The sequence below is a fragment of the Rhinatrema bivittatum genome, chromosome 6 (genome assembly GCF_901001135.1).
Source record: "Rhinatrema bivittatum chromosome 6, aRhiBiv1.1, whole genome shotgun sequence".
NCBI lineage: Eukaryota > Metazoa > Chordata > Amphibia > Gymnophiona > Rhinatrematidae > Rhinatrema > Rhinatrema bivittatum.
Window position 1 is genome coordinate 136,322,852 of NC_042620.1, and position 26,133 is coordinate 136,348,984.

General features: G+C 44.1%; 1 protein-coding gene across 1 annotated transcript in view; it reads left to right on the top strand.

Moving 5' to 3' along the window:
• Positions 1-25,631, top strand: part of ITGAV (integrin subunit alpha V) — a 182,176-nt gene extending 156,545 nt beyond the window's left edge. The window contains exons 23-30 of the mRNA XM_029605959.1: positions 860-940; positions 4,608-4,713; positions 6,599-6,757; positions 12,067-12,180; positions 16,922-17,035; positions 17,169-17,276; positions 22,172-22,294; positions 22,832-25,631. Coding sequence (XP_029461819.1) covers positions 860-932 — 73 coding nt within the window. The 3' untranslated portion in view covers positions 933-940; positions 4,608-4,713; positions 6,599-6,757; ... (3 more) ...; positions 22,172-22,294; positions 22,832-25,631. The remainder of the gene's footprint in view (positions 1-859; positions 941-4,607; positions 4,714-6,598; positions 6,758-12,066; positions 12,181-16,921; positions 17,036-17,168; positions 17,277-22,171; positions 22,295-22,831) is intronic.
• Positions 25,632-26,133: the final 502 nt, after the last annotated feature.

The following is a 26,133-nucleotide window of genomic DNA, read 5'->3' on the forward strand; positions in this document are numbered from 1 at the left end:
GGAAAAGATTTAAAAAAAAAAACGATTTTGAGGGTGCATTCTGCACTTCTAGGGAGGATATCCTAGGTGTGTCAGCCATAGCGCTTGGTTAACATCAGCAGTAGCTTATCAAAGTGTTGTGATGGCACTTTGATAAGCTACTGCTGATGGCAGCATCATCTTTCCATTAGTTCCAGTGAGCTGCAGTTGTCCTGTGGGACCTTTCCTGGGAACAAGTGAGCTGCATCCATAGATATACAGGTACTCTTTCATGATTGCCAACATCAGAGATGATAACTGGCCAGATAGGTAGGCCAGCTCAGGGACTTGATTCCCTGTTCAGGTCTTTTACACCATGAGACAACTGGAGCCAAGGATGCTGTGGAGGCAGAGTTCACAGCCCCTGTCAGAGAGGGATTCATATTAATTGTGCAATGGTGACATCTAGTGGTCAGATTAAGGACCCATGATTGCAGGGTTCCAGAAGGAGCCCAGGTGCATGGCTTCCATCCAAGGACTATCACTACAATGATTGAACTAAAGTAAGATGGGAGGGGATGTATGAAATAAGGGAAAAGATTCCTGGGTAGTTGCAAACAAAGGCTCATGGTGCCATTTCCCCACCCAAGTGAGCTGAAAGCCCAAAGGAGTAGGAAGAAACTGCAAGGTCAGAAAAAAAATTGGCCATAAATTTCAATGCAAACCTTTAATAAGTGTGTTAAGAATCCTACTAAAATCATTTCTGTTGAAAAGCCTTGCAATAATAACCTCATCATTCCTTTTCATGAATAAACCACATTTACAAGTTGCACAGAAGCATTGCATACAAAAAGCTTCTCAAAATGTAGGTATTAACTCTGGTTTCTTTCTCTCTTTACAGTTCTAATCTGTACGACAGTATGAGTTCAGTAGTGTCTTACCAGATTAATCTTGCTATTTTTAGCAACTGTTGAATTAGAGGGTGAGTGCTGATATTATTCTTAGACGTTTTTATTTCAAATATGTTCATGATCAGAGAGAATTTTCATTTGTATTCTTATGAATACATTTTCAAAGGGGTTTACGCATGGAAAATCAGCATATACGTGCATAAGTAGCCTGTGTTCACTCACATTCTATTTTATAAAAATTGAAAAGTATGAACGTATTTTCGGTTTCACGTACACATTTGCCGGTACAAAAAAAGAGGTGATCTAGAGGCATCCGGGGCGCACTCATGAGGTATGCCGAGAGGCTGATATTTTGTAAGAGATATTCGCATATAAATTAGTAAACTTATTTGGGCAATTTTTCTCTGTCTGTTGTCTGCAATGTTTGGGTGGAAGTCTGGGTAAATTGGTGGAGGTTCAGGATGAACTGCTAGAGGATGGCTGGCGATGGACTGGATGAACTGACAGAAGTATCGGCGAAGTGATGATTTCAAGTACACATGCGAAAAAGTATTTTCAAACGGCGACCGTGCGTACATTAATAAAATACCTGTTTTTCCGTGTACATGTTATATATTTTTACACATCGAAAATATACACATGTATGTGTTGTAAAATAGGTTGGAAAAATAAGCGCTTTCATTGCGTTGGAAGTATTACCGCTTTCGGAAACATACGCACATACTTTCAAAGCATAAGCACGTGGTATTTTATAAAATGTGCAGCTCCCGCTACGCAGTTTATAAAATACTAGGATAAATGTTTGCGCATCCACTTACATGCACTTATGCAGTAATGTGAATAGGTTTGAAAGTTCGGCTCTGTGAGGATTCTGGAACTTCTAGGATGGGGATCCAAAGCAGAACTCTTCTCTGTTTCTTGATCCTCAGTAGGAACTGCTCTGACAGCGAGCGAGCTCCTGGCTGCTGATCATATAACAGAAAATTGTAAAACACAAAACTCTAAATAACACATTTAGGGGCCAGTTTCACTAAAAGATGAATTGTTAAAAGAGTTGCACGCATAAAAATTAGCACATGCTCGCACATGTAGCGTATATTCACAATAGTTGCTATTTTATAAACTCATACATGTGCAGAATTGGTGTGTGAATAAATTGCTGATATAAAAAAGCGGCGGGCCCAGGGGCATTCTGGGCTGGAACAATATTTACACATTATAGGGCCAGATTTTAGTAAGCCACGCCTGATTTTATAACATGCGCTGTCAGGCCGCGCGCATGTTTAAAATGTGGGGTCGGCACGCGCAAAGGGGTGGCACACTTGTGCAACCTTGGGGCGGATTTTCAGAGGGCCCTGCTCGCGTAAATCCCCCAAAACCCGGGCGGATTTACGCGAGCAGGCACCTGCGCGCCGGGAAGCCTATTTTACATAGGCCCTCACCGGCACGCGCAGAGCCCCGGGACTCGCGTAAGTCCCGGGTTTCTCCGAGGGGGGCGTGTCCGGGGGGGGCGGGCCCGGTCGTCGCGGCGTTTCGGGGGGCGTGTCGGCAGCGTTTTGGGGGCGGGTACGGGGGCGTGGCTACGGCCCGGGGGCGTGGCTAACGGCCCGGGGGCGTGGCCGCGCCCTCCGTACCCGCCCCCAGGTCGCGGCCCTGGCGCAGGAGGCCCGCTGGCGCGCGGGGATTACGCCTCCCTCTGGGAGGCGTAAATCCCCCGACAAAGGTAAGGGGGGGGTTTAGACAGGGCCGGGCGGGTGGGTTAGGTAGGGGAAGGGAGGGGAAGGTGAGGGAGGGCAAGGAAAGTTCCCTCCGAGGCCGCTCCGATTTCGGAGCGGCCCTGGAGTGGAACGGGGGTAGGCTGCGCAGCTCGGCGCGCGCCGGCTATACAAAATCCATAGCCTTGCGCGCGCCGATCCAGGATTTTAGTGGATACGCGCGGCTCCGCGCGTATCTACTAAAATCCAGCGTACTTTTGTTTGCGCCTGGAGCGCAAACAAAAGTAGGCTATTTGCGCGCCTTTTAAAATCCGCCCCCTTGTGCGTGCCGAGCCCTAGGGGAACCCCGATGGCTTTCCCTTTTCCCTCCGAGGCCGCTCCGAAATTGGAATGGCCTTGAAGGGAACTTTCCTTCTGCCCCGCCCCCACCTTCCCCTACCTAGCCCGCCCCCCCAGCCCTACCTAAACCCCCCCCTAACCTTTGTTGTTCAAGTTGCGCCTGCCGGCCAAGTGCCGGCACGCGATCCCCCGGCCTAGAGGCCCTACGGATGCCTCTAGCCACGCCCACGCCCCAGACCGCCTACGCCCCGCCCCTTTTTTCAAGCCCCGGGGCATACCCCATAAGGTGCTGTTTAATAATCTGCAAAAGCAAAGCGTGCACGGCTGTTGCCTGCGCATATTTATACCTGTTAATTATCTGGTGTAAGTCAGAATAAAATTCTTTATAGCCACATACTGACTGGACGAGGGCTCTGGGTAAACTGGGGAGGAGTTCAGGCTGAAGAGCTGCAGTGGTCTTTATGACCTAGAGATAGACGGGGCAAACTGATGGACTAATTGTTGTAAATGATAATTTCCTCCACACGTGCATGTTACAAAATTTACACGTAAAAGCCGACAAATGCTAAGGAAAATATGTGCATTACATTTCCTCGTGTAAAATTAGGAGCACAAATACGCATGCATAGCAGATGTATGCCACTTATGATGAATTTAGATTTATCTGGCTAAGTGGTGTCATAACTGCCAATTAAACAAATAAGTATTAAAAAGCAGTACTTAGCTGTATAATAAAAATGCCAGATACGTCTTCAAATGCTAGTTATATCTGTCTTACCTAGCCAGCTAAGTTGTGCTTTTCTTTTACTTAGCCAGATAAGTTGCCAAAGCGCTACTTAGCCGGATAAGTCAGAATTTATCCTGCTATGTTTAAAATTCATGCCGTGTATTTTTAGATATGTGAACATGTTGGGTAGATTTACTCATATTTTATATAGTGTGTGCCCATTTGCGCTCACAATATAAAATATGTGTGCATGCGCGCATGTGTCCATATAGCTGCATATATGGGCGTGCTCATGCATGTTTTAAAGTTATCCTCTATACAGTGAATTTTCAAAGGAGTTACATGTGTAAAAATAGCATATATCATAGCAATTTTCAAAAGCCATTTACAATGGGTAAAGGCTTTTAAAAATTACCTCCTATGGCTTTTTTCCTATTTTTGGACTATAGGAAAAGACATGATGAATCAGGCCCATACGCTAAATACTGGTTATGGTGCAAGCCAAACCTCTGTATGTGTGTGGGGTTTTTATTTTTTTTTCATTTTTATTGAAATTAGACTTATCTTCACTGCATCAATATTGTGCAGAAATCCTTGAACAAGTATCCTAGTGCAAATCAGTTTTGAAACTGAAATGTATAGAGTTCTAGTAGCCATATGAGTCCTGAAGAAAGGTGCATTATGATACCTTTAATTGAGACCAACAAAACATTGTTTCCTAGCGTGTAGTCAGATGGACTCAGGACCAATGGGTTATGTGCTCCCCTGCTAGCAGATGGAGATGGAGTCAGGTTTCAAAAATCTGGCTCTTAAATTAGTATCTCTGAAAACAGACACCAGCATTACATGGGATTTTCTGTTCATGCACATTTGATTTTAGTTACGGTACACAGCTACAAATCAAGTACATTGTTGGCTAATTGCTGCTTTTATGATTTTTCTCCTTTCTCTTCATAGGCGATCAACTCCTAATGAGGTGTTCCTACCCATTGCAAATTGGCAACCCAAAGAGAATCCAGTCACAGAAGAAGATATAGGACCGCTAGTTCAGCTTGTATATGAGGTGATTCGATTGTTTTGAAAATTAGAAAGCAGTAGAGTTATGTCTTATGAAAATGTTTTGAATTTACAGAATTCCATGTCAGACTTGCACCTAACGTTCTGATTTTGTAAAAACGTTTTAGTCGTATGCTTTCTGAGATTAGTGTAATTCTAAATTTCAAAAAAAGCATGATTTCATGAAGTTGGCTTATGCTAAATGGTGCCTTCTGCAACCAAGAGTGGATAAAGGGAAATAATTAAATAAAAAAATACTCAGTTTGTGAGGTTCTGGACCCACAACACTTTACTGTATTGAGAGGAAATTGAAAGGGGGAGGATATGTTTTACTTTTACTTTTCACAATAAACATAAATAAAGGTGTAAAGGTACACAAAAAGTACTATATTCGTTAGAATCTGTATCAGAAGTTTAAATGTGCTATGTGGAGATAATCCCCTGCCTCTTGCCCTCAATGGGCTTCCAGCAGATATCAGGCCACAGCACTGCTACGTCATTTATTTATTTATTTATTTATTTGTTTGTTTGTTTGTTTGTTTGTTTAACGTTTTTATATGCTGGTATTCGTGGGACCATCATATCGGTTTACATGTAACTCGAAACAAGAAAGAAGGTACATTGAACAGGGAGAATGCAACTAGGAAGGAGAGCAGAAGAGCTTAAGAAAAAACATTGCACAAATTATTTACAAGTTGCGGCAGGAGTTATTTTGCTGTAAGGGGGGGGAGGGGGCAGCAAGGTTCTGGGGGTTGGAGGGCAGGATGAGGGGGGAACCCTGAGAGAGGTGCAAAATGAGGGGGAAGGGGGGCTTGGTGGAGGAGCGGAGCTTGCGGTGTAGTTGAGGAGGGGAAAAGAGATTATTCTGGGAATGCTTATTTAAAAAGCCATGTTTTTAGCTTTTTTTTGAATTTTTGAGTACATGTCTCAAGACGGAGGTCTGGCGGCATGGAGTTCCAGCGGGTGGGTCCTGCTATAGAGAAGGCACGCTCTTTTGTGGATATCAGGCGATTCACTTTTTTGTTAGTCGTGCGCAAACATTTTTAAATAATATCTGCCAACCAAAAATACAAACAATCTGTCTGAAGCATAGTAAACCTTTTATCATTTTTAATTTCCTACAATCATACACTTAATCTTTGTCTGTAGCTAGCACTTCTTATTACCATTTCAAAGTCAAAATGCTCCTGCTAGCATTACCTGTCACGGCCAGCATTTCAGCGGCAATACGCGCTGCCTTCCTTAGAGGTCAAACGTGCAAATTCAGTTGTTAAGGCTATGTTCTTGCTTCAAAAAATGACGGCACGCTTTCACTTGAGGGCAAGAGGCAGCGGATTATCTCCACATAGCACATTTACATTTCTGATTCCAATTCTGCCAACAAATTAGTACTTTTGTTATGTTCGTTTGTGTTCATTGTGATATATTTGAGGTGTTGCATACATTTTCTTTTACCTTTTAACATGTACAAATACCAGAATCTTCAGATACAACCTGCCTCCAACTCAAAACATCTGACCAGCAATTTGAGATTTTTAAAATACAGCAATTCCTTGCTAAACAGATACTCGCTTACAGAATTTTGCTTTAACAGAATGTAATTTTTTGAGACCTCAGTTCAGTTTATGGAATGGAAACTGCTATAATGGAATTTCATTAAAAGAAGAAATTAATAAAGAACATGTGAGGTAGCAAAATGAGTCAAAAGTGACTAAAAAGTGTTCTGCATTAATTTATATGCTTTATTATATCTCCTTGAATGTACATGGAAATCTGTGGAGAAAATGCGTTGCAAATTACAGAATTTCTATGTATATCAAAAACTGTGGCAATGTATCACTTCCATATATCAAGGGACTGCTTGTGTAGCTGATTTTCTGTTTTCTCATTAGCTGCAAAACAATGGCCCGAGTGGGTTCAGCAAGGCCATACTCAATATCGAGTGGCCTTACAAATATAACAACAACACTCTGCTCTACATAATCCAGTATGAAATTGATGGGCCCATGAACTGCTCTTCAGACATGGCGATCAACACATTAAATATTAAGGTAAGCCATATCTGCTTCTGACTATGTGCTTAAGAATTTCAGTAGCTCTCTTGCATGCATCTAAGAAGTTGGCTACTCCGGGAGGACATTACTGACATGGTGTGTTCCAAGAATTGGGTCAGCACAGTTTAGAATGCAGCTTCATAAGTGATTAGGGATGTGCAATCGTTTTTCCCGAATTAGGCAATTTCATCGAAATGTACATTTTTTTAGCTCATAAAATATGTGCACATATGTTTATATAATAGAAAAAGTATGCGCTTTCAGTGCATTGCTAATTTTCATACTGACTGAAACAAATGCATATATGTTGGGGGGTGGACCAGATATGTACAGGTTGTAAAATGTTATAGTAGATCTCCACACACTCATATACGCGCATATATGGGATCATGTGGAGTTGTTTGAAAGTTTTCCTCGTAGTGAGGGTAATTTTTTTTTAACTGTTCACATAGTGGTAAATTCTGCATGTACTTTGTGCATGCAAACTTTACCGAGGATTTTCAAAGGGAGCTTAAGCAAATAAGTTTCTTTTAAAAATCCTTGGGGGCGGATTTTCAGAGCCCTGCTCGCGTAAATCCGCCCAAAACCGGGCGGATTTACGCGAGCAGGGCCCTGCGTGCCGGGAAGCCTATTTTACATAGGCCTCCCGGCGCGCGCAGAGCCCCGGGACTCGCGTAAGTCCCGGGGTTCTCCGAGTGGGGCGTGTCGGGGGGCGGGCCCGGTCGTCGCGGCGTTTCGGGGGCGTGTCGGCAGCGTTTGGGGGCGGGTACGGGGCGTGGCTACGGCCCGGGGCGGTCCGGGGGCATGGCCACGCCCTCCGTACCCGCCCCCAGGTCGCGGCCCGGCGCGCAGGAGGCCCGCTCGCGCGCGGGGATTTACTTCTCCCTCCGGGAGGCGTAAATCCCCGGAGAAAGGTAAGGCGGGGGTGTAGACAGGGCCGGGGGGGTGGGTTAGGTAGAGGAAGGGAGGGGAAGGTGAGGGGAGGGCGTTAGAGGATTCCCTCCAAGGCCGCTCCGATTTCGGAGCGGCCTTGGAGGGAACGGGGGTAGGCTGCGCGGCTCGGCGCGCGCCGGCTATACAAAATCGATAGCCTTGCACGCGCCGATCCAGGTTTTTAGCAGATACGCGCGGCTCCGCGCGTATCTACTAAAATCCAGCGTACTTTTGTTTGCGCCTGGAGCGCAAACAAAAGTAGGCTATTCGCGCGCCTTTTAAAATCCGCCCCTAGGGCAATTGGTCGAGTATGCGCACAGATTGCCTCATACAAAGCGATACCTGCTCCAAGCCAGGCATAACTTGTGTAGGACAGCTTGTACACATACTTTCCTAGTGTGTAGCCAGATGGACTCAGGACCAATGGGTTATATGCTCTTCTGCTAGCAGATGGGAGACGGAGTCAGATTTTAAAGCTGACATCACTCTAGATATACCCCTGCAGTATCTCTCTGTCTCCTAGCAGATGCGGACACTATCCCACACACTAGAATAGTGTTAAGAATGACAGCAAAAAAGAAACAAATTTTACCTTAAAGAAGATCGAGCCCCGCTCTCCTGTGATGAAACCTAAGGGTCCCTCCCCCAGTTGAGAATTCCTGAGGTGGTTCCGATATCCCTCAGAAGTGTGCCTTGGTCTGGTAGCCGTTTCCCGGCATAGACTTAGCACATCTGAGCGCGGCGGTAAAGGCAGAGCCCTCTCCCCCTGCAGCTGGAGATCGTCCCGGCACACGATCGGTAAGCGCCGAGACCAGGTAAACAGAAAACCTTAATTTCAGGTCTCCGAGGCTCGGATTGCTGTACCGATTCTGTTTTTTTTTTCTTCCGGCGAGGTAAAAAGGGCGCACCAATCAGGTTGAGCAGCCCTGCTTGGACTAGGCCCCGGTCCGGTGCAGGGGTCCACATGGAGACCCTTGGGAGGCATCGGCACCATCTTCCCTTCTCGACAGGCAGAACGCGCGGGGCAGGCCAGGCGGCCAATGCGCCTAGCTTGTTCACGTCCAATACAGACACGCGCACAGCTGCGTGCACAGCAGCGCACACAACTGAGCGCACACCGCGCACACGACAAGCACAGCCGCGCTTACATCCACACACGCGCATTGAAGCACATTACCTGTGCGCCTAGACATAGAGGCTATGACACCGGCGTCCAAGAAGGCCAGAAGGCACTCTCTTTGCACAGCCTGCCACATAAGAGCAGTGCAGCCTGAACTGGGTCCTGCCTGTGTCAGCATTGCGAAGAAGCCCAGGGAGAACCAAAGCCTGTTCCCTCACTGTCTGGGCATGGGTCTGGAACTGCTACAGTTCCAGACCCATGCTCCCTGGATCTATGCTTCTCTGAGATGGCTTCTCCACAAGAGGGCACCTCAGGGGTCCCTACTGCGACTCCCCCTGGGATTAACATGGACCCACTGACCTTCTCCTGGTTAGAATTTTTCCAAGGGCTGCAAGCCTTCGTTCAGGCGCAATCAGCCCCGGCTGTGCCCTGGGCTCAACCCCTGCCGGAAGCACAAGATCTTCCCGGCCCTGCTTGGATGCCTCGAGACATGCCTCGCCTAACCAAGAATTTCCCTGACAGGGATCCAGACACCTCAGATGATGATGGCGGCTCCCTGGAAGAAGGAGAAATCCCTCCAGGCCTGGAACCATACCGAACCATGCTTTGCTTCTTCCACAAGGATGAATTACCAGCTCTTGTTTCCCAGTCTCTGAAGTCTCTGGGTATTCCAGGCACGGACCCTATGGTGGAACCAAAGAAGTACCCCATCCTGGTGTCCCTTCGTAAAGCCTCATGCTACTTCCCAATGATGGAAGTCATCCAGGAACTGATTGACCTGGTGTGGGACGTCCGGGAGGCCAGCTTCAAAGGGGGTCGGGCTTTGGAAGCCCTATACCCTCTGGAACCAGCGACCAAGGAACGCCTGCATTTCTCGAAAGTGGACGCATGGTCTGTGCCGTCTCAAAGTGAACAACCATTCCCGTTGAGGGAGGGGTTACATTGAAGGATACTCAGGATAGATGATTGGAATCCATTCTTAAGCAGGCCTTCAACACAACAGCAATGACACTGCAGATTGCTTCCTGCTGCGCACGGTGGCACGTTCCTGCTTGCTCCTCTCGAAAGAGGCAAATAACTCTGGAACGTATACCGGTGAGACGATGGAACCTGCAGCAGCCTTCCTGATGGGCGTAAACTCAGATCTGGTACATACCTCAGCCAGAGGAGTAGCCTTGGTAGTGGCAGCCAGAAGACAACTATGGCTGCAGAATTGGTCTGCTAACGTGACCTCTAAAGTGAATCTCACAAGAATGCCCTTTAAAGGATCTCTCTTGTTCGAAAGCGAATTGGAGAAATTAGCCAGCAAATGGGGCAAATCCCCAGTGCCTTGGCTACCGGAAGACAGGAGTAAAAGATTTCAGCGCCCTTCCCCCAGAAGAACCAAGGGCAGAGGCTCACAACGCTTTAGACCCTACAGGAACTCGCAGTTCCAGGCACCTCATCCCTCTGGAAGGTCCCAGCCATTTCGGAACTGACAGACCAAGAGAGTTACAAGCCTGGGGACAGGCTCCAGCCATGCTCCCCAATGAGAATGGGCTGACCCATCCACAGGAAGAGGAAATAGGGGGTTGTCTTGCCCTCTTCTACCAAAGATGGGTCGAGATCATGTTGGACAAATGGGTACTAAACATCATCCGAGAAGGTTACTCTCTGGAGTTCTGCAGCATCCCTCGAGACAAATTTATGATGTCACCCTGCCACTCCCACACCAAGAGACTGGCAGTGGAAGCCACTCTGACAAGACCATTCAGTCTGAAGGCAATAACTCCGGTTCCTATGCCCCAACAAAATACGAGGTGTTATTCCATCTATTTTATCGATCCCAAGAAGGAAAGATCATTCCGACCCATCTTGGATCTCAAGAACATCAACTGTCACCTGCGAATACTACTCTTCCGCATGGAAACTCTTTGCTCCATAATAATGGCAGAACAACCAGGAGAGTTTCTAACCTCCTTGGACCTCTCCGAAGCCTACCTTCACATTCCAGTCCATCAAGATCACCAGCGTTTTATACACTTTGCGATACTGGGTCACCATTACCAGTTCAGAGCGCTACCTTTCGACCTAGCAACCACCCCCAGAACATTCTCCAAAATTATGGTGGTCATGGCGGCAACACCGAGGAAGGAAGGGATTTTGGTACACCCTTGCTTCGACTGGCTGATCAGGGCAAAGTCTTTGGAAAAGAGCCGGCAGGTGACCAGCAGAGTCAAGAACCTACTGCAGGAACTTGGTTGGGTCGTGAACATGGGCATGAGCAATCTTCAGCCCTCTCAATCTATAGAGTACCTGGGGGCCCATTTTGACACCAAACAGAACAAAGTCTTCCTCCCTCCCCCGAGGAGAAGGAAACTGATGGGTATGCACATAAAAGTACACATGTAACTCTGTTTCGTATTTACTTTTGCACGCACGCTAAATAGATGTTCCGGGGCGGAGTTAATTTGAAAAAGCATGGGGGCAATTTTAAAAGCATTTACATGCATAAAATGGCCTTTTGAAAATTACTTTGGGGGTTGTACACATAAAAGTACACATAGAAGTGATTTTGTAAATACTTTTATGCATACTGAAAAGAGGCTTTCCCAGGGGCAGGGAAATAATTTGTGCACCTACTTTCAATTTACAAAAGTAGGCATGTGAATGTCCATGTGGACAATTGCACCTACTGTCTAGCAGCAGTAAATGTGTGTGCCTTTGCTGCACTAAGGTACACATAGTCCCACTAATTTTCATAGCGGACTTACACACGTCAAGTCAACTTTAAAATTTAAGGCTGAAATTACACGTGCACTTTGGTCCTGCATGGGTTGCATTATAACATTGGGCTGCATGTGCATACGTTGCTACACAGGAGTTCTGCCTCACTTGGAGCAGGCACAAGTCTTTGTGTGCGTAGACAGCCCATTACCCAAGTATTTCCAAAGTGAAGTATGCATGCAAGTCAAAATTCTCAGTAAAGTCTGCGTGTACAATGTACTCACAGCCTTTACTGCTATGCAAGCAGTTTGAAAATGATCTCCAAAGAGTACCCAGGGGCTTTGTATCAGGGAGGGCAGTTTGAAAATTAACCCTAGACGCTGAAGTCCCAAAACTTTCAGAAAATGATTAAAAGTTCTGTTTCGAGGACACCAGCTTGACAAGGTGCATTTTTTTCTTTCTGCATTCATGAATCTTTATTTTTATGTGAGTAAATTTTAAGTTCATTATTGAATGCTGCTAATGAGCTTTTCTTAATGTAACTTAGATGTCAACCCCTCAGAAAGAAGAAGCAAATGAAACGCATGCATTTGATGACCGAAATCGCCACAACATTAATCGACGAGATGTGACTGCAGCAGAAGGCAACGTGCAGACCCTAGTAAGTTCTGCTGGGGCAGGTGGTATTACTGAACCTAATAAGTGATTGAACTCTTTATAGATCTTATGTTCTGAAAAGCTTCTTAAATATCCAACAGTCAAATCCTGCAGGCACTTTAATCTTAATATACATTAGTTAATTTTGCAAAAATAAGGAAAAGTTTTGTTGGATGCTCACAGGCTCCTGAATATCAGAAAATAAACCGAATCGACGATAGCCTAGGCACACCATTAGGGAGAGAAATGTTCAAGCTGATGTAACCATGATACTGAAACTTCAGTTTTTATGAATGCCCCTCAGGGTCCTGATTCTGAAAATTATCTTGGAATGTTTTTGTTCATTTTGCAATGTGTACCAAATATATATATTTTTTAAATCTTGTGCTGTGAATGTATATAAATATACTGAATGCCTGTACTCATGATGCCATTTTTCTATACTAATTTGAAAAGGGGATCATGTGATTTGTTTTAGCGCCCATTTTTGGCCTGTGTGCATATTTTCAGTTCTGTGCATGCGTGCGGCCTGAGTTTTGTAGCCTGAGGTAATTGCATGCCAAAAGGTTAACTGCTTTACGTGTATCACAGAGTTTCTGAGCCAAAATGTTTTCCACAAAACAGCCCAAAAATGCACGAAGTAATGGGAAGCAGCACTTTAAGACAATGTTTCTCAACCTCTGGTCCATGCACCAGCACCAGTCCCCGGCTGTGATGGTGATTGCTGGAGGATGAAGAGGAAGCATGGCCTGTTCTGCAGTTGCACACGCTGCACTTTATCTGCACCACAGCCAGCAGAGACTTTTCCTAACCTCTCCCTTCCCTGCTCTATTTCACACACTATTTTTTCCCAGTTGGGGCTGACCCTGAGGTCCCATCTGGGAGGGGAGCTGCTGCAGTTGAATGTTAATGAGCCAGTGTGAGACTGAGCAGTGTCTGCTGTGCTCTCTCCCATACTGTATCCTAAACAGAAGCCAAGAGAGGGAAGAGATCACCAGAGAGCCTGATAGCAGAGCAGACATGGTCTGAGGTTGGATTGTTAATATTCGGCTGCAGTTGCTTCCATCCCAGAGATTAAATCTCAAAACTGGCCCTCAACTTTGGGGGGGGGGGGGGGGGAGATGGGGGAGTCTACAAGGCAGAGGTAGTAATTGTATTCCTTGCATGTACCTGGATCAGTCCAGACTCCTGGGTTTATACATCCCTGCCAGCAGATGGAGACAGAGAAAGTTTTACTGACACTGCTACATAACCCTGGTGCCACCTGCAGTTGCTCAGTATTTCTCCTTCTCCAGCAGATGGTGGATGGTGCAAAACCTGTTGTTCTGCAGTCTGGAGAGTACTTTATTTTGGTGGGCCCTTCCTCCCAGGGGTTTTTTGGGTTCTGGTGGATCCTTTCCTGTCTGGTCGAGGTGGACAAGCTGGGGGGTCAGTGACCTTTCTGTATGCTCGCTCTGTTGTCCCTTGGGATGTAAACCTGGTGGTCCAGATCCCTCCCCTTCACGAGGCTAAGGCAGCTGTGGGCTCAAGGCAGCTGGGTTTTTTTTCTCAGTTTGCCTCTCCTTTTTTTGAATCAGGCTGTTCTTCCTAGAGTGCTGGACAGCTCTGTGTTCCATGCAAGCGAAGTTTTGCTTATGTTTATTAAAGTTAAAAAAAAAAAAAAAGAGTAAGAGCAGGAGCCAGAGGAACTGAGGTAAGAAGCGGGAGGCCTGAGAGTTCTGAAGGACGGCTCTTTCCTCTGGAATGGTTGGTGGTAAGGGGAGAAGGGCTACTTTTGCCTCTCCCGCGTTTTGGTGAGCCCTGGGCTCAGCAGGGGTTTTTTTTATCCCGCTGAGAGCATTATGGTAAGCGACTCAGTGTACAGTGCCTGAACCACTTGGGCTCTGTGCCACTTGAGTTTTGTTTTTTTTTTGGGGGGGGAGAAAGGCCGTCTGAAGGGCCCAGTAGCGGATAAAAGATGTAAGAGGAGTGCAGGCTGTCCCACAGTGGTTGTCCCTGTGTGCCGGAGTTCTGAGTGGGTCAGGGCCTTTTTCCTGAACATACCCAGATTAGTCCAGACATGTGGGTTTTGCATTCCTACCAGCACCAGTCAGAGAACAAAACTTTGAAGCACTGCTATCTGTCAGTATTTCTCTGACTCTAGCAGATGGTAGAGATGCAAACCTGCAGTCTAGTTAAAATAAAATAAAAAGTTAGGTGTTAGGTCAGAAGAGGATGGCGGAAGCTCCCTGAGGTGTTACATGCCTTCGTGGGCTATCCCTCAGGTGGAGCTGGGTGACCAGGGGGTTGGATACCCCTGGCTGGGCTTCATCCGCATCGTACCGGAGGGCCTGATAGCCAGGGGTCTGGCTCCCTTGACCCTCCGAGGCTTCCTTCTCTGATACCACTGGTCCTTTCAGGAAAGTAATTCAGTTAATTAAGTTTTTGTTTAAAAAAAAAAGAAAGATAAAAAAAAAGAGGAGTATATTAACAGCAGGGAAGACAGTCTTGGATCCAACAGTAGTGGGACTGGACGGCAGGTCCATGCTGGCAGAAGGGAGCGTTTTTTCGTTAGTGTGCCAGCAGCCCAGGGCCCCGGGTGAGTGTGTTGACCCGACGCAGGCACAGGATTGGGGGGACTGAGTTGCGCCTGTGATTTCACTTGTGACTGTGGAGGGCCGGCAGCAGGCATCTGGTGAGGCGACTGAGATCCTATTAGCACACCAATTGGAGCCAACTTTGGTGCGGCGGCAGTTGCGAGGGCTTTGTCTTGTGTGCCGGGCGGTGCTGGTGCCACGTATGTGGCCTCAGGTGAGTTATGCAGCGAGTGGTAAGCCATATTGGCGCCAAAGCAGAAAATGGCAGCGTGCCGGTGGCCTGTATGCGGCACGGCTGGATGCCCGGCCCCTCTGTGTGGAATGCAGGTCAGGACAGGAGAGCTCCTTGGCAGAGGGCCATGGAGGGAAACAAGGTCTCCATTCAGCCGGGCCCAACCCCTAAAACCCCCCTAACTAACCTTTTCTTTTGTTTTTCAACTTACCTGCTCTCCAGAATAGCAGTTCGTTGCACGGGCCGGCCTAATGGTGCTGTCCCAGTCCGCCCACATCCCACCCAGACCCCACCACAGCCCTCTCTCAGCTCGCCCCTTTTTTCAAAGCCAGCTCTTCTGTGTGTAGCAGGAGATACACGCCTGGCCACGGTGCTTTGAAAATGCGCATAGCACGCGTGCGGCCCGGCCATGCATATTTACCGGTATTGGTGAACGCCGGCCTTTTAAAATTAAGCCATGAGTTGGTGAGCAGCATATTTATCCAGATAACTTTATACAATAAGTTCCACTGAATTTGGTTAAATTTATATGGACAAGTTTTACTCGAGCAACTTTGCTGCCCTCCAGCTAACTGAATATTGACCTCTCTATTTTATTTTTGTCTCATTTGCTGTAAAGCACTGAACCACAGACCTCTGCTGCTGCTTCATGCTGCTGTTCATGTAGAATTGCCATTTGTAACTCAGGAAATACGGATAGGCCATTTTAAACAGTGCCTGGAAGCAGTATGTTTTAAAAATTGGCTTTGTACTCTTATGTGAGAAAGCTTTGAAAGCAGATACACTCTTTTGAAATGGTCTCGCCTTTCACAACTGCGTTTGTCTCTGTCTAACTAGTTGGGAACTTGGCATCTGGTGCCTCTCTCCATTGGAACCATTCTTATGTCCTTACATGGGAGTTAATCTTGCTACTAGAATTTAAATTGATTAAAGGCACAGACCAAAAGTGTACTTTCCTCTTCCTCACCCTTCTCAAGAATTTCTTACTGTATTTTCTGTGCAGCCTCCTGAAGATATACATAGAAACATAGAATTGATGGCAGAAAAAGACCAGTCGGCCCATCGAGTCTGCCCAGCAAGCTCTCACACTTATTTTCCCATACTTATCTGTTTCACCAACCACCAAGTTCAGGGCCCTTGTTGGTAACTGTTTGATTCAAATTTCCTGCCACCCTCAGCCATTGATGCAGAGAGTAATGTTGGAGTTGCATCAAAGCTGAGCATAAGGCTTAATGGTTAAGGGTAGTAACCGCCACATCAAGCAAGTTACCCCGATGCTTGTTTACCCAGACTGCACAGATCAATGCCTTGCTGGATGTTGTCTGAATGTAAATCCTCTTTTCCACATTTCTCCCTGCCGTTTAAGCAGAGAGCAATGCTGTATATGCATGCAAAGTGATTTATCAGGCTTAATTGGTTTAGGGTAGTAGCTGCCGTAATAAACAAGCTACCCCCACGCTTATTTGTTTACCCAGATTGTGAAGTTCAGTCCTTGTTGGTTGTTGTCTGAATGCAAATCCTCTTTTCCACATTTCCCCATATACATATTTCCACATATACAATTTTTGTCACTTGAAAACTGAAGGTGAAGGTTATTTAAATAGATTTTCTCTCCAATAAACCCTAACATAGATGATATTACTACTCACCTTGGTTCTAGCAGCCACAATATTACAGAGCATCTGTTCTATATTACCATATATAGTGGCATTTCTCATTCACACCTAAGGCTGTGTCTTCCAGTGAAGTGACATGGTGGATAGGCTAGACAAGCAGTAAATTGTCAATGAGATGTACCGTAATTACCTTTGGAATCATATTAGTGAAGGTCGTTGGAAGGTTAGAACCTTTCTTAACAAGGTCATGTTCTATTTAAGTATATGAAATAAGCTAAAGTGACTTTTTATCACTGAGGTTGTTTCCTTTTTTGCTTCCAGGGCTGTGGAACCGCTGAATGTTTAAAAATAACCTGCCAGGTTGGCCGGCTTGACCGGGGAAAGCGGGCAATCCTGTATGTGAGGTCACGACTCTGGACTCAGACATTCATGAATGTGAGTGTGCTCAGCGCCTAATGCTTCTTCCCTTACTTTTTTTTTTCTTTTTTTAAATAAGACTGTATATTCAAAAAGTAGTGTATTGCCCTAGTAGAGAAATGATAATCTTATTATTGTGTGTTTGGCACAGAGCGAAAACCAAAATCGTTCGTATTCTCTCAAATCATCAGCCTCGTTCAGCGTTATAGAATTTCCTTATAAGAACTTTCAGCACGCTGACATCAGCAATTCCACTGAGGTGAGTGGTAATGTACGCCTGGGCCTGGTCACGCTTTCTGTCCACTCTACGAGGAATCTTTCAGGCTATTCAGTTGGTACATTTTCAAAGACCTAGTCACCTGTTGTGTAGGGAAAAGTAGAATGAAGCACCATGAGTCATCACACGCCTAGACTTGTCTGCATAAAAAAAAAGAGGCATTCCGGGAGGGAGGGGGATGTTTTCTGGGTGTATATGAGCAGTACACAGGCACCTTGCTTTCAAAAGGTTCACGTGCAGATGGCATGCTGCTAATGCCATCTGCATGTGAGATGCAGATGGCATTCAGAGTTAGCTGGCTAACTTATCCAGCTAAGTATGGTCAGTCCAATGGGCTGTCCTAAAGTTAGCCAGATAAACTTATCCGGCTAACTTTAAGATAGTTGGATATATTCAGCCCCATGGCCACGCTACTGAATATATGAGTTAAGTTAACCAGATACGTTTTTCTGGCTAACAAGCCAAACTGCACAGCAGCGGAATATGGACCTCTTTATTTTCAGTCTCGGCTCTCGCAGGTACTTCCTTTTCATTAGGCAGACTTTCAAGCACACGCACACCATAACTTTGCAGTTAAGCACCTCTCTGGTAATAAGTCTAAAGTACTGCCCATGCCACCTTCACCAAAAGTACGGGGGAATCCTGTTTGGGGGCAGTCTATAAAAGTGGATGATTGTGATGGTGATTCTTTTTTTATTTACGTTAAGGCCATATTAAAAAGCCCAGCAAGCAGCAAAGTTATTTGGATAACTTTGGAAATTCAGCAGAACTTAGCAGGGTTAAAGTGCCTGGATAAAGTTATCCTGATTAACACTTTTGAAAATCAATCAGACTCAAGCAACACTAGATTCCACTCTCCTGCCACTTCAACATAAAATAGTAGCGGACATGCATGATTCCTATTCCCTCATGCCCATGGGGCATGAGGGAATAAGTGATATATACTAGTACAGGAACAGGCATAAGTGATATGTACTATTACAGGAACATCGGTATATAAAAGCCTTAAAAAAAGCCTTAAATAAGAACATAAGAAATTGCCATACTGGGTCAGATCAAGGGTTCATCAAGCCCAGCATCCTGTTTCCAAAAGTGGCCAAACCATGCTACAAGAACCTGGCAAGTACCAAAACACTAAAAAGATCCCATGCTACTGATGCCATTAGTAGCAGAGGTCATTCCCTAAGTCAACTTGATTAATAGCAGTTAATGGACTTCTCCAAGAACTTATCCAAACATTTTTTAAACCCAGCTACACTAACTGCGCTAACCACATCCTCTGGCAACAAATTCCAGAGCTTAATTGTGCGTTAAGTGAAAAAGAATTTTCTCTGATTAGTTTTAAATGTGCCACATGCTAACTTCATGGAGTGCCCCCTAGTCCTTCTATTATCTGAAAGTGTAAATAACCGATTTGCATCTACCTGTTCCCAGACCTCTCATGATTTTAAAGACCTCTATCATATCCTCCCTCAGCCGTCTCTTCTCCAAGCTGAAAAGTCCTAACCTCTTTAGTCTTTCCTCATAGGGGAGCTATTCCATCCCCTTTATCATTTTGGTCGCCCTTCTCTGTACCTTCTCCAGTGCAACTATATCTTTTTTGAAATGTGGTGACCAGAACTGTACACAGTACTCAATGTGCGGTCTCACCATGGAGCGATACATAAACATTATGACATTTCCCTTCCTAATAATTCCTAACATTGCTTTTTTGACTGTTGCAGCACACTGAGCTGACAATTTGAGAGTATTATCCACTATGATACCTAGATCCAAATCCAAACCCAGCTCAATATCCTCCACTTAATGAAAATACTGGCCAAAATCCCTCTCCTCCCTGCCAAAATCCCCTCACTGGAACCCAAAATGTATCCCCTGAAGTGGATCAGGAGGACAAAAAGGTCTTACCTCTTCTTGCTTTGCTGAATACTAAGTGCCAGTCTAGCTGACAAGTACTGGCACTTAGTATTCATTTTTCACTTCACTCTGGGAAGAGATCTATCCTGGTACTGAATGGTGATTGGCTCCTTCCCTGTCAGTGAGCTCTGAACAGGGATTGGTCATTTCATTAACAGAAAAGGAGATGCTTATGCCACTGGGCACTTTAGAGCAGACATCAAGAACATTGTAATGAGATTATCTGCATAAACGTGGAACTTTTAATATGATGAGCACAGTAACAAATTCAGCCTTGCTATTAAAAAGAGGATTTGTAAAATAAAATAGGACAAAATGAATAAGCACCAGTCTAATGGTTGAAAAGATGCTCAAATTAAAAAGATGTTAATGCCTAGTAACTGCAGGCATTGCTAACTATGATAATACCTTTCACACTGAATCGTGGCAGTAGCCATTGTGTATCTCATGATTTTGTGTTGCGGTTCTTAATTTTACTTTAGTCTATAATTCCTATGCATGTCTTAGAAAGCAATAAATAATGCTTAGGCTGTATAGAATCTCTTAATTGACCAATAGTCCTCGTTGTCAGATAATATCTAGATGGTGGGGAATTGGAGCTTCCTACAGCTCAACAGCACTTCACACTAGATGTCTGATGTAAAAGATGCAAAAGGCTGTTATACAGTTCTCCATTAAAGATGTATTTTCTGGCCACATGCATTTAATTGAAAATAAATGGGTTTAGAGGGAAATTTTTCAAAGCAGTTTATGACGATCAAAGTCATTTTACTCATGTAGGTCCTACTGTGTGCAGATTGCCCACCTCAGTTTGAATCAAATTCCGTGCATTGCTCCATGTCGCATGTGCTTTTATCTGTACTGACAGGAGGTGGCGGCCCTGGGAACATGCTTAGGCCGGGGGAGGAAACCTGAAGCACACAGACGGCATTTTCAAGTCTTCATATACAGTTTTCCTTTCAGAAAGTACCTGCTAAAGAAGTGGGTGCCAACAAAAGAACCCATGACAAGTCTCAAAGCGAAGCTGCGCATGTTCCCTCCCACTGAACATTGGCACAAAGTCCACGGGTCATAAAGTGTCCACAGACTGCGTCCTGATGTGAACAATTTGTTCCCAGGGCTTGCGCAGCTGCAGAATCTGTGGCAACTTTTTGTCCACGGATTTTGCACCAGTTTTCGAAGGAAAAGGACGCACCCACATGTGGATGTTTGTGTCTCCTTTTACTTCGGGCACTGTTTTGGGTTTTTTTTCTCTCCCAACAAAACCAACGCACAAAACTTTGAAAATACAGAAGCACACAAGGTGGTGCAGTCCCCCCGCCTTATTCCGCTCCCGGGAACACCTCCGTTAAATGCAGGTAAAGCTACATGTGCACTTTTACCCACACACTGGAAGGGCAATGTTCAAAGAACCCATTTCCACAGCTAAAATATTTGAAATTGCTCTCCCTCTGTTTAGTGCCAGGCACATGAAGTGCAAGCAGTTGCAAGGTGTCAGCCTTCGCACAGTTTTTAGTTGATCATAACTTCTAGAAAAGCATTCAGCTTGGGAGAGAATATGAGCCGAAAGAAAAACAGGTCTGGTTGACTTTTTCCCAATTTTCTACTTAGTCTTTTCGTATACTACATTGGGAAAGGTTTACAATGGACAGTGCATTAATGAATATACGAGTATACATTCTGGGTGTGTTTTGGTAATTGGGAAGTTCAGGAAAAGGCTTTAATGCACAGTCTGGGGCTGTCTCTGTGACCTGAAAATGTAAACGAGCCATGAGAGGTGGAGGTGGGGGAGCTGCTGAGCACTACATTTGCTTCCCGGGTTCACAGAGATCTTTTCTTTTGACCCTTGGCATTGAATCAAAGGAAAGAGCAGTACTGGGTGGCTGCCCATCAGACGCACGTCCTCAGACTTTCCAGAATCCATTTGTTCACGTTTGTAAGTCACAGAGATAGAACAGACTTGGAAGTTGAGATCTGAATCTTGTGTTGTGCATTAATTCTGCGGTGGAGCCAAAGGAAGTGTCTGACCTGTGACAGAGGAAAACGGCAAAATCAGGGTGGAGGTGTTTTCAGAGCTGATTCATTTTTCTTTTAAAACTTCAAATGAATTCAGAATGGTACGCTATAAAAGAATGGGGGCTTATGCAATTCCTGCATGCAGAGGGCTCGATAGGCAAAAGATCTGCATAGATACGATTGTTTTTATATTTGTGTACATCTAACTGGCTAAATCTCCTACATCCCACCCCCAGGCCCATTATCCAGCTAAACGTCCGCACAAAATCCCTGTGTGCCTAGATTTAGCCAAACAAAAAGAAAAGAGGGCCAGTTTAGGGCGTGCCCATTGCAGAGTTGTTAAAATTTAATGGTTTGATGCGATATTCAGCACAAAATGGTTAAATTTGTCCATCTAAATATGGTCGTACAAGAAACCATCCTCAATCAGACTGCACAAATGTACGCTGAGCCGCACATTCTGCCAGCTAGATGTGACTGAATGTCCAGCTAGTAGGTAACAAGGTAAAGCTGCTTGTGCAGTTCTGTTTGGCCTCTTTGTGGCCGCCGAGTACCAGTTCCATAATGTTTTATCCAATTTAAGTCAGAGAGGTGGGAATCTGATTGGCAATGGGTTAGAAACTCTAGATGGAGGATTGAAGCTATAAATTGTATTCTATATATTGTATAGTGACTGTGGAAATAGGAGGAGAGTGCTGTGTAATGAAGGCTTCACTGGCGATATTGGACCAGAGTACTCCATACCAGCCAACGAGAGATCATCGGACCTCTATCACTGAAGCTTCTTCTTTATCATCGCGGTTGTTAGGTGCCTTTATTTATGTTAGCAGAAAAGGTGCCTTGCCTTTTGTGTGACTCTTAGGCTTAGTCTTAAACACATGCAAAACCAATTCAGAGGGTCTAGCTGCTGTCCTTTAAAAGGTGATGTGTTTGTTTTCTTTTAGGTAACCACCAATGTGTTATGGGTTATTACAGGACCTAACCTGCCAGTACCTGTCTGGGTTATTATTTTAGCTGTTCTAGCAGGCTTATTGCTTTTATCTCTTATGGTCTTCGTGATGTACAAGGTGAGCACAATTACAGCCTGTGTCAAATAATTGTGTGTGTTTCCATTGGGTTTTTTTTTTAAACATGTCTTTATTACATTTTAAATACATCTGTGGGTAAAAGTATGCTTTACACGCAAAAAAGGGCCCCATTAGAAAATTGTGCGACCGACACATGTGTAAAATTACACACATACACTGTATGTAAGAAGTGTTCTTAGGGTGGAGCCTGGGTTGGGACTTATGTGCATAGTGTATGATTTTAAAAAGGATGCATGTAAACACTATGCACACCAAATAGCAGGTGTAATTGTATGCATGTAGTTTTGCCAGACTCAAGGGAAAAAAAATTGTGAATGTGGGTTGTTGATTGTGCCTTTAGCAGATTTACCTACATCAGTGGATCTTGGGGTTGGAGGATTATATTCAAAGTATATTCAAAGAGGTGTGACTTATGCGTATATTTGCTGTCTAACTGCTGTGCAATGTTACAAAATTACCACCAAAATGCAGATACTGAGACTTGATCGGATTCATTTTTTTCTATTCACATTTTAGTTTGGTTTCTTTAAACGGGTGCGGCCACCACAAGAAGAACAGGAGAGGGAGCAGCTCCAGCCCCATGAAAACGGTGAAGGGGCCACCGAAGCGTGAGCTTCATTTATTTGGAGACCCGGTGATGTCTTCTCCTTCATGGTGGTTTCCTGATTACCCACCAAGCCTCCAGGACTGCACTGCTGCTAATCTTTTTAAACAATGGGAATAGCCTTAAGAAAATGAGCAATATTTGTCATCCTTTTATGCAGGGGTTTTGGGATGAATCTAATGCACTGACTGTTTTAGGTAACCTAGATTTTAAGAGACCGTGTCCTTTTGTCATTCACATTCATTTAGTATAACTTGCCTCACAGCAGTATACAGATTTGCTAAAGTTTGCATTTTAAGAAAGCTTTTGTTGTTTGCTGGACTTAGTATGCTTTTTTTGAAATCAAGAACTTTTAATGCAACCAATCATCAAAATCTTTTAATCAGAATATCACGTGTTGATTATTGTATGTGCTAAGTATAATTTTCATTTGTATGACTGTTGACTTACTGTATAGTTCATAAATAACAGCACACCTGTCTATTTGATGTACCCCATACTGAAATGTCCCTTTTCTACTGCATAGTCCAAAATATCCTCCAGGTTAGTCTACATGTCCCATTGTAAATTAAGACGATGTTATTTAATATAACAGTACTGTATACATTTGCCTTTTTTTTTTAAATTGCACTTTAATTTTCTACCCTTGCTTTAGTTACTATCTGCCTCTCTCCCTAGATTTTGTAAAATACAGCATTTTGAGGTTTTTTTTCTGTTCAGAGATTTGATGCAGATGGATCCTGTTTTCAAAAGCTTCCCCCTCCACAATGACACCGCACATTTCATCTTTGTCTTTCAGTAAAATCCTTTTGGCAATCAACCAAGTCTCAAAGAATCAGGCTGTGAGCTCTCTCTTTTTATTCACCATTAACAGATATTAGCCAGATAGATTCAATTACTCATTTCTCACTTCTGGGAGCGAGGCATCATGCAATGGACTTTCTATTAGGATCTTCTAGGAATTTGCAAGTGACCTGGACTGGCCAGCGTTGGAGACAGGTTGCTTGGCTCAGTGGACCATTGGTCCAATCCAGTATGGCAATGCTTATGGTCTTACGTTCTAACCTTACCATTTTAAATAGTTGTTCCATTTAAGCAGTCTCGGAAGAGGGGCATTAACTCCCAAATGACCGGATTAATATCCCTGCACTAGAAGTAAAAAAACAAAAAAACAAAAAAAATGGGGAGGAAATATTTTGAAAACAGAACCCACTGCTTCAAAACATCATTTCTGTATGGATGGTGGAATCTTAAAATGTATAATTACCAGGATCCTCAAACACAGTTTACAGTCATAGGACTGTTACAGAGTTTATTTGCTGCAGTACTAATATGATAATGTGGAAATGTGGTTCTCCATACTTAGGGCAAATACCACTCACATGCGGTAGGATAAATCACAAACCTCTGGAATATGTTCCAGGCACCCAAAGCACCACCTCTGCTCTGGCTGTCGCCGATGAAATTGCAAGAGGGGCAGATGAAAGAAAAAGTGATTAATTGCTAATGAAAGCAGAGGCAGGCCACAGAGCTCATCTAAGTCTGCCCATTCCTCCTGCAGCTCATCATGCCCCTACTTGGGTTCAAGACTTTATACTCACTTCCCCATTGCTTTTGTGTTTATCTCCTGCTTTTGAAATATTTCTGTTACCAAGCGCGATCCACTCCATCCACCAAGGAGTTCTGTTACTCTGGAGACTACCCCCCTTCCAGTTTTACACCATGACCCTTTGTTTGAGAACTTCCTATCCAGTGAAAGATCCTTGTCTCTTCTGCATTCATTCTACTCTGGAATTTTTTGAATGGATATCTCATTATTTAGACTGCAATATTCGTCCCTATTCTGTGGCAGACTTTTCAAAATCTGGTTGAAGTTGCATTGACTCCTTGTGTACTTTTCCTGATTGAACTGTTTCTAAATTTTGAAGTATTTTGCTAAAACTGTCAAGTATGTTGTATTTCACTGCCCACACAGTTTTAGGATGCTCAATTTACTTGTTCAGCTACTGGACTGGTGGAAGTTCACGATTACTGTATAATGAATGAATGGATAAAGCATCTGAGACTCTAACCTATTCAGTTAGTCTCATGAATATTAAATTCACCCCAGTTATATTGAGGTTCATGTTCAGCCGCTGAGTGACTTGGCTAGTTAGCTGGCGTGGCAATGCTGCTGAATATACCCAGATATCTTAAAGTTAGCTGGATAAGTATATCCAACTAACTTTAGGACAGCTTTACAAAACGACCAGAGTTAACCGGTTAGGTTAACTTAGCTGATTAACTCCGCTTCTCATCAGAATGACTACTTCTTGCCCCAGGAACACTCCCATCTTATTTAACCAGATTAGGGATAAATATAGCCATGTAAGCTATTTAGATGGATAACTATTACGTTATCCATCTAAATGGCATTTGAGTATGGGCATCATTGTAGCAGCAAAGTGTGTGACGTCACTGTCTTTGTGAGTACAAATTACTTTAATACTTTGTAGCTACCAAAATGGGATTCTGTCTTTGTTTTGGATAATATAATATTTCCTGTCCTTTTATTTTAAAATACATTTCTTACTTTGGATCAGGATGCATTAGGTAATTCATTTAAAAAATGCTAAAACATCTCATGAAATATTCTTCATTTTTCATTCTAATAGTACAAAATGGGTACATGTACAGGTAAGGTATAGGTGTATTAAATTTTTAAACTATAAAGTCCTGCTTCCATCAGTTTTTAAGGTTTATGAGGATTTGCAGTGGGACCATGGCATGAACAGATATTTCAGTAAGGGGCTTTAGTCTAAAAGGAATCCTGTGTACTTATGGTATTCTTATACTGTCACTGAGTCATAATGTTTGTACAGGAAGCCCTCCTTATATCCGATGAGGGGTCAAAAAGAGAAAAACATTTGATACATATCTCTTAGCATAGGTTATATATTTAAATGTAGCAACACTGTGTAAAAATTAACTCTTTAGGTTACATGTATGTATCTGCTCTGTGACATCCAAGTGCTATTTGATTAGCTTGGCGGTTCAAAATCATTTTTTACTGCATGTGCTGCAAGGTGAAAATGACTTCTGGAGCTGAAATGGGATTTCTCATGGTCCTGCCATCATCAGGTAATAATTTTTTATGTGGGCTGGTGAGAATGATGTCATGAACAGAGTTTAGCATAGCTAATCATTGCCACACAAGCAGTGCTCACCATGCAGT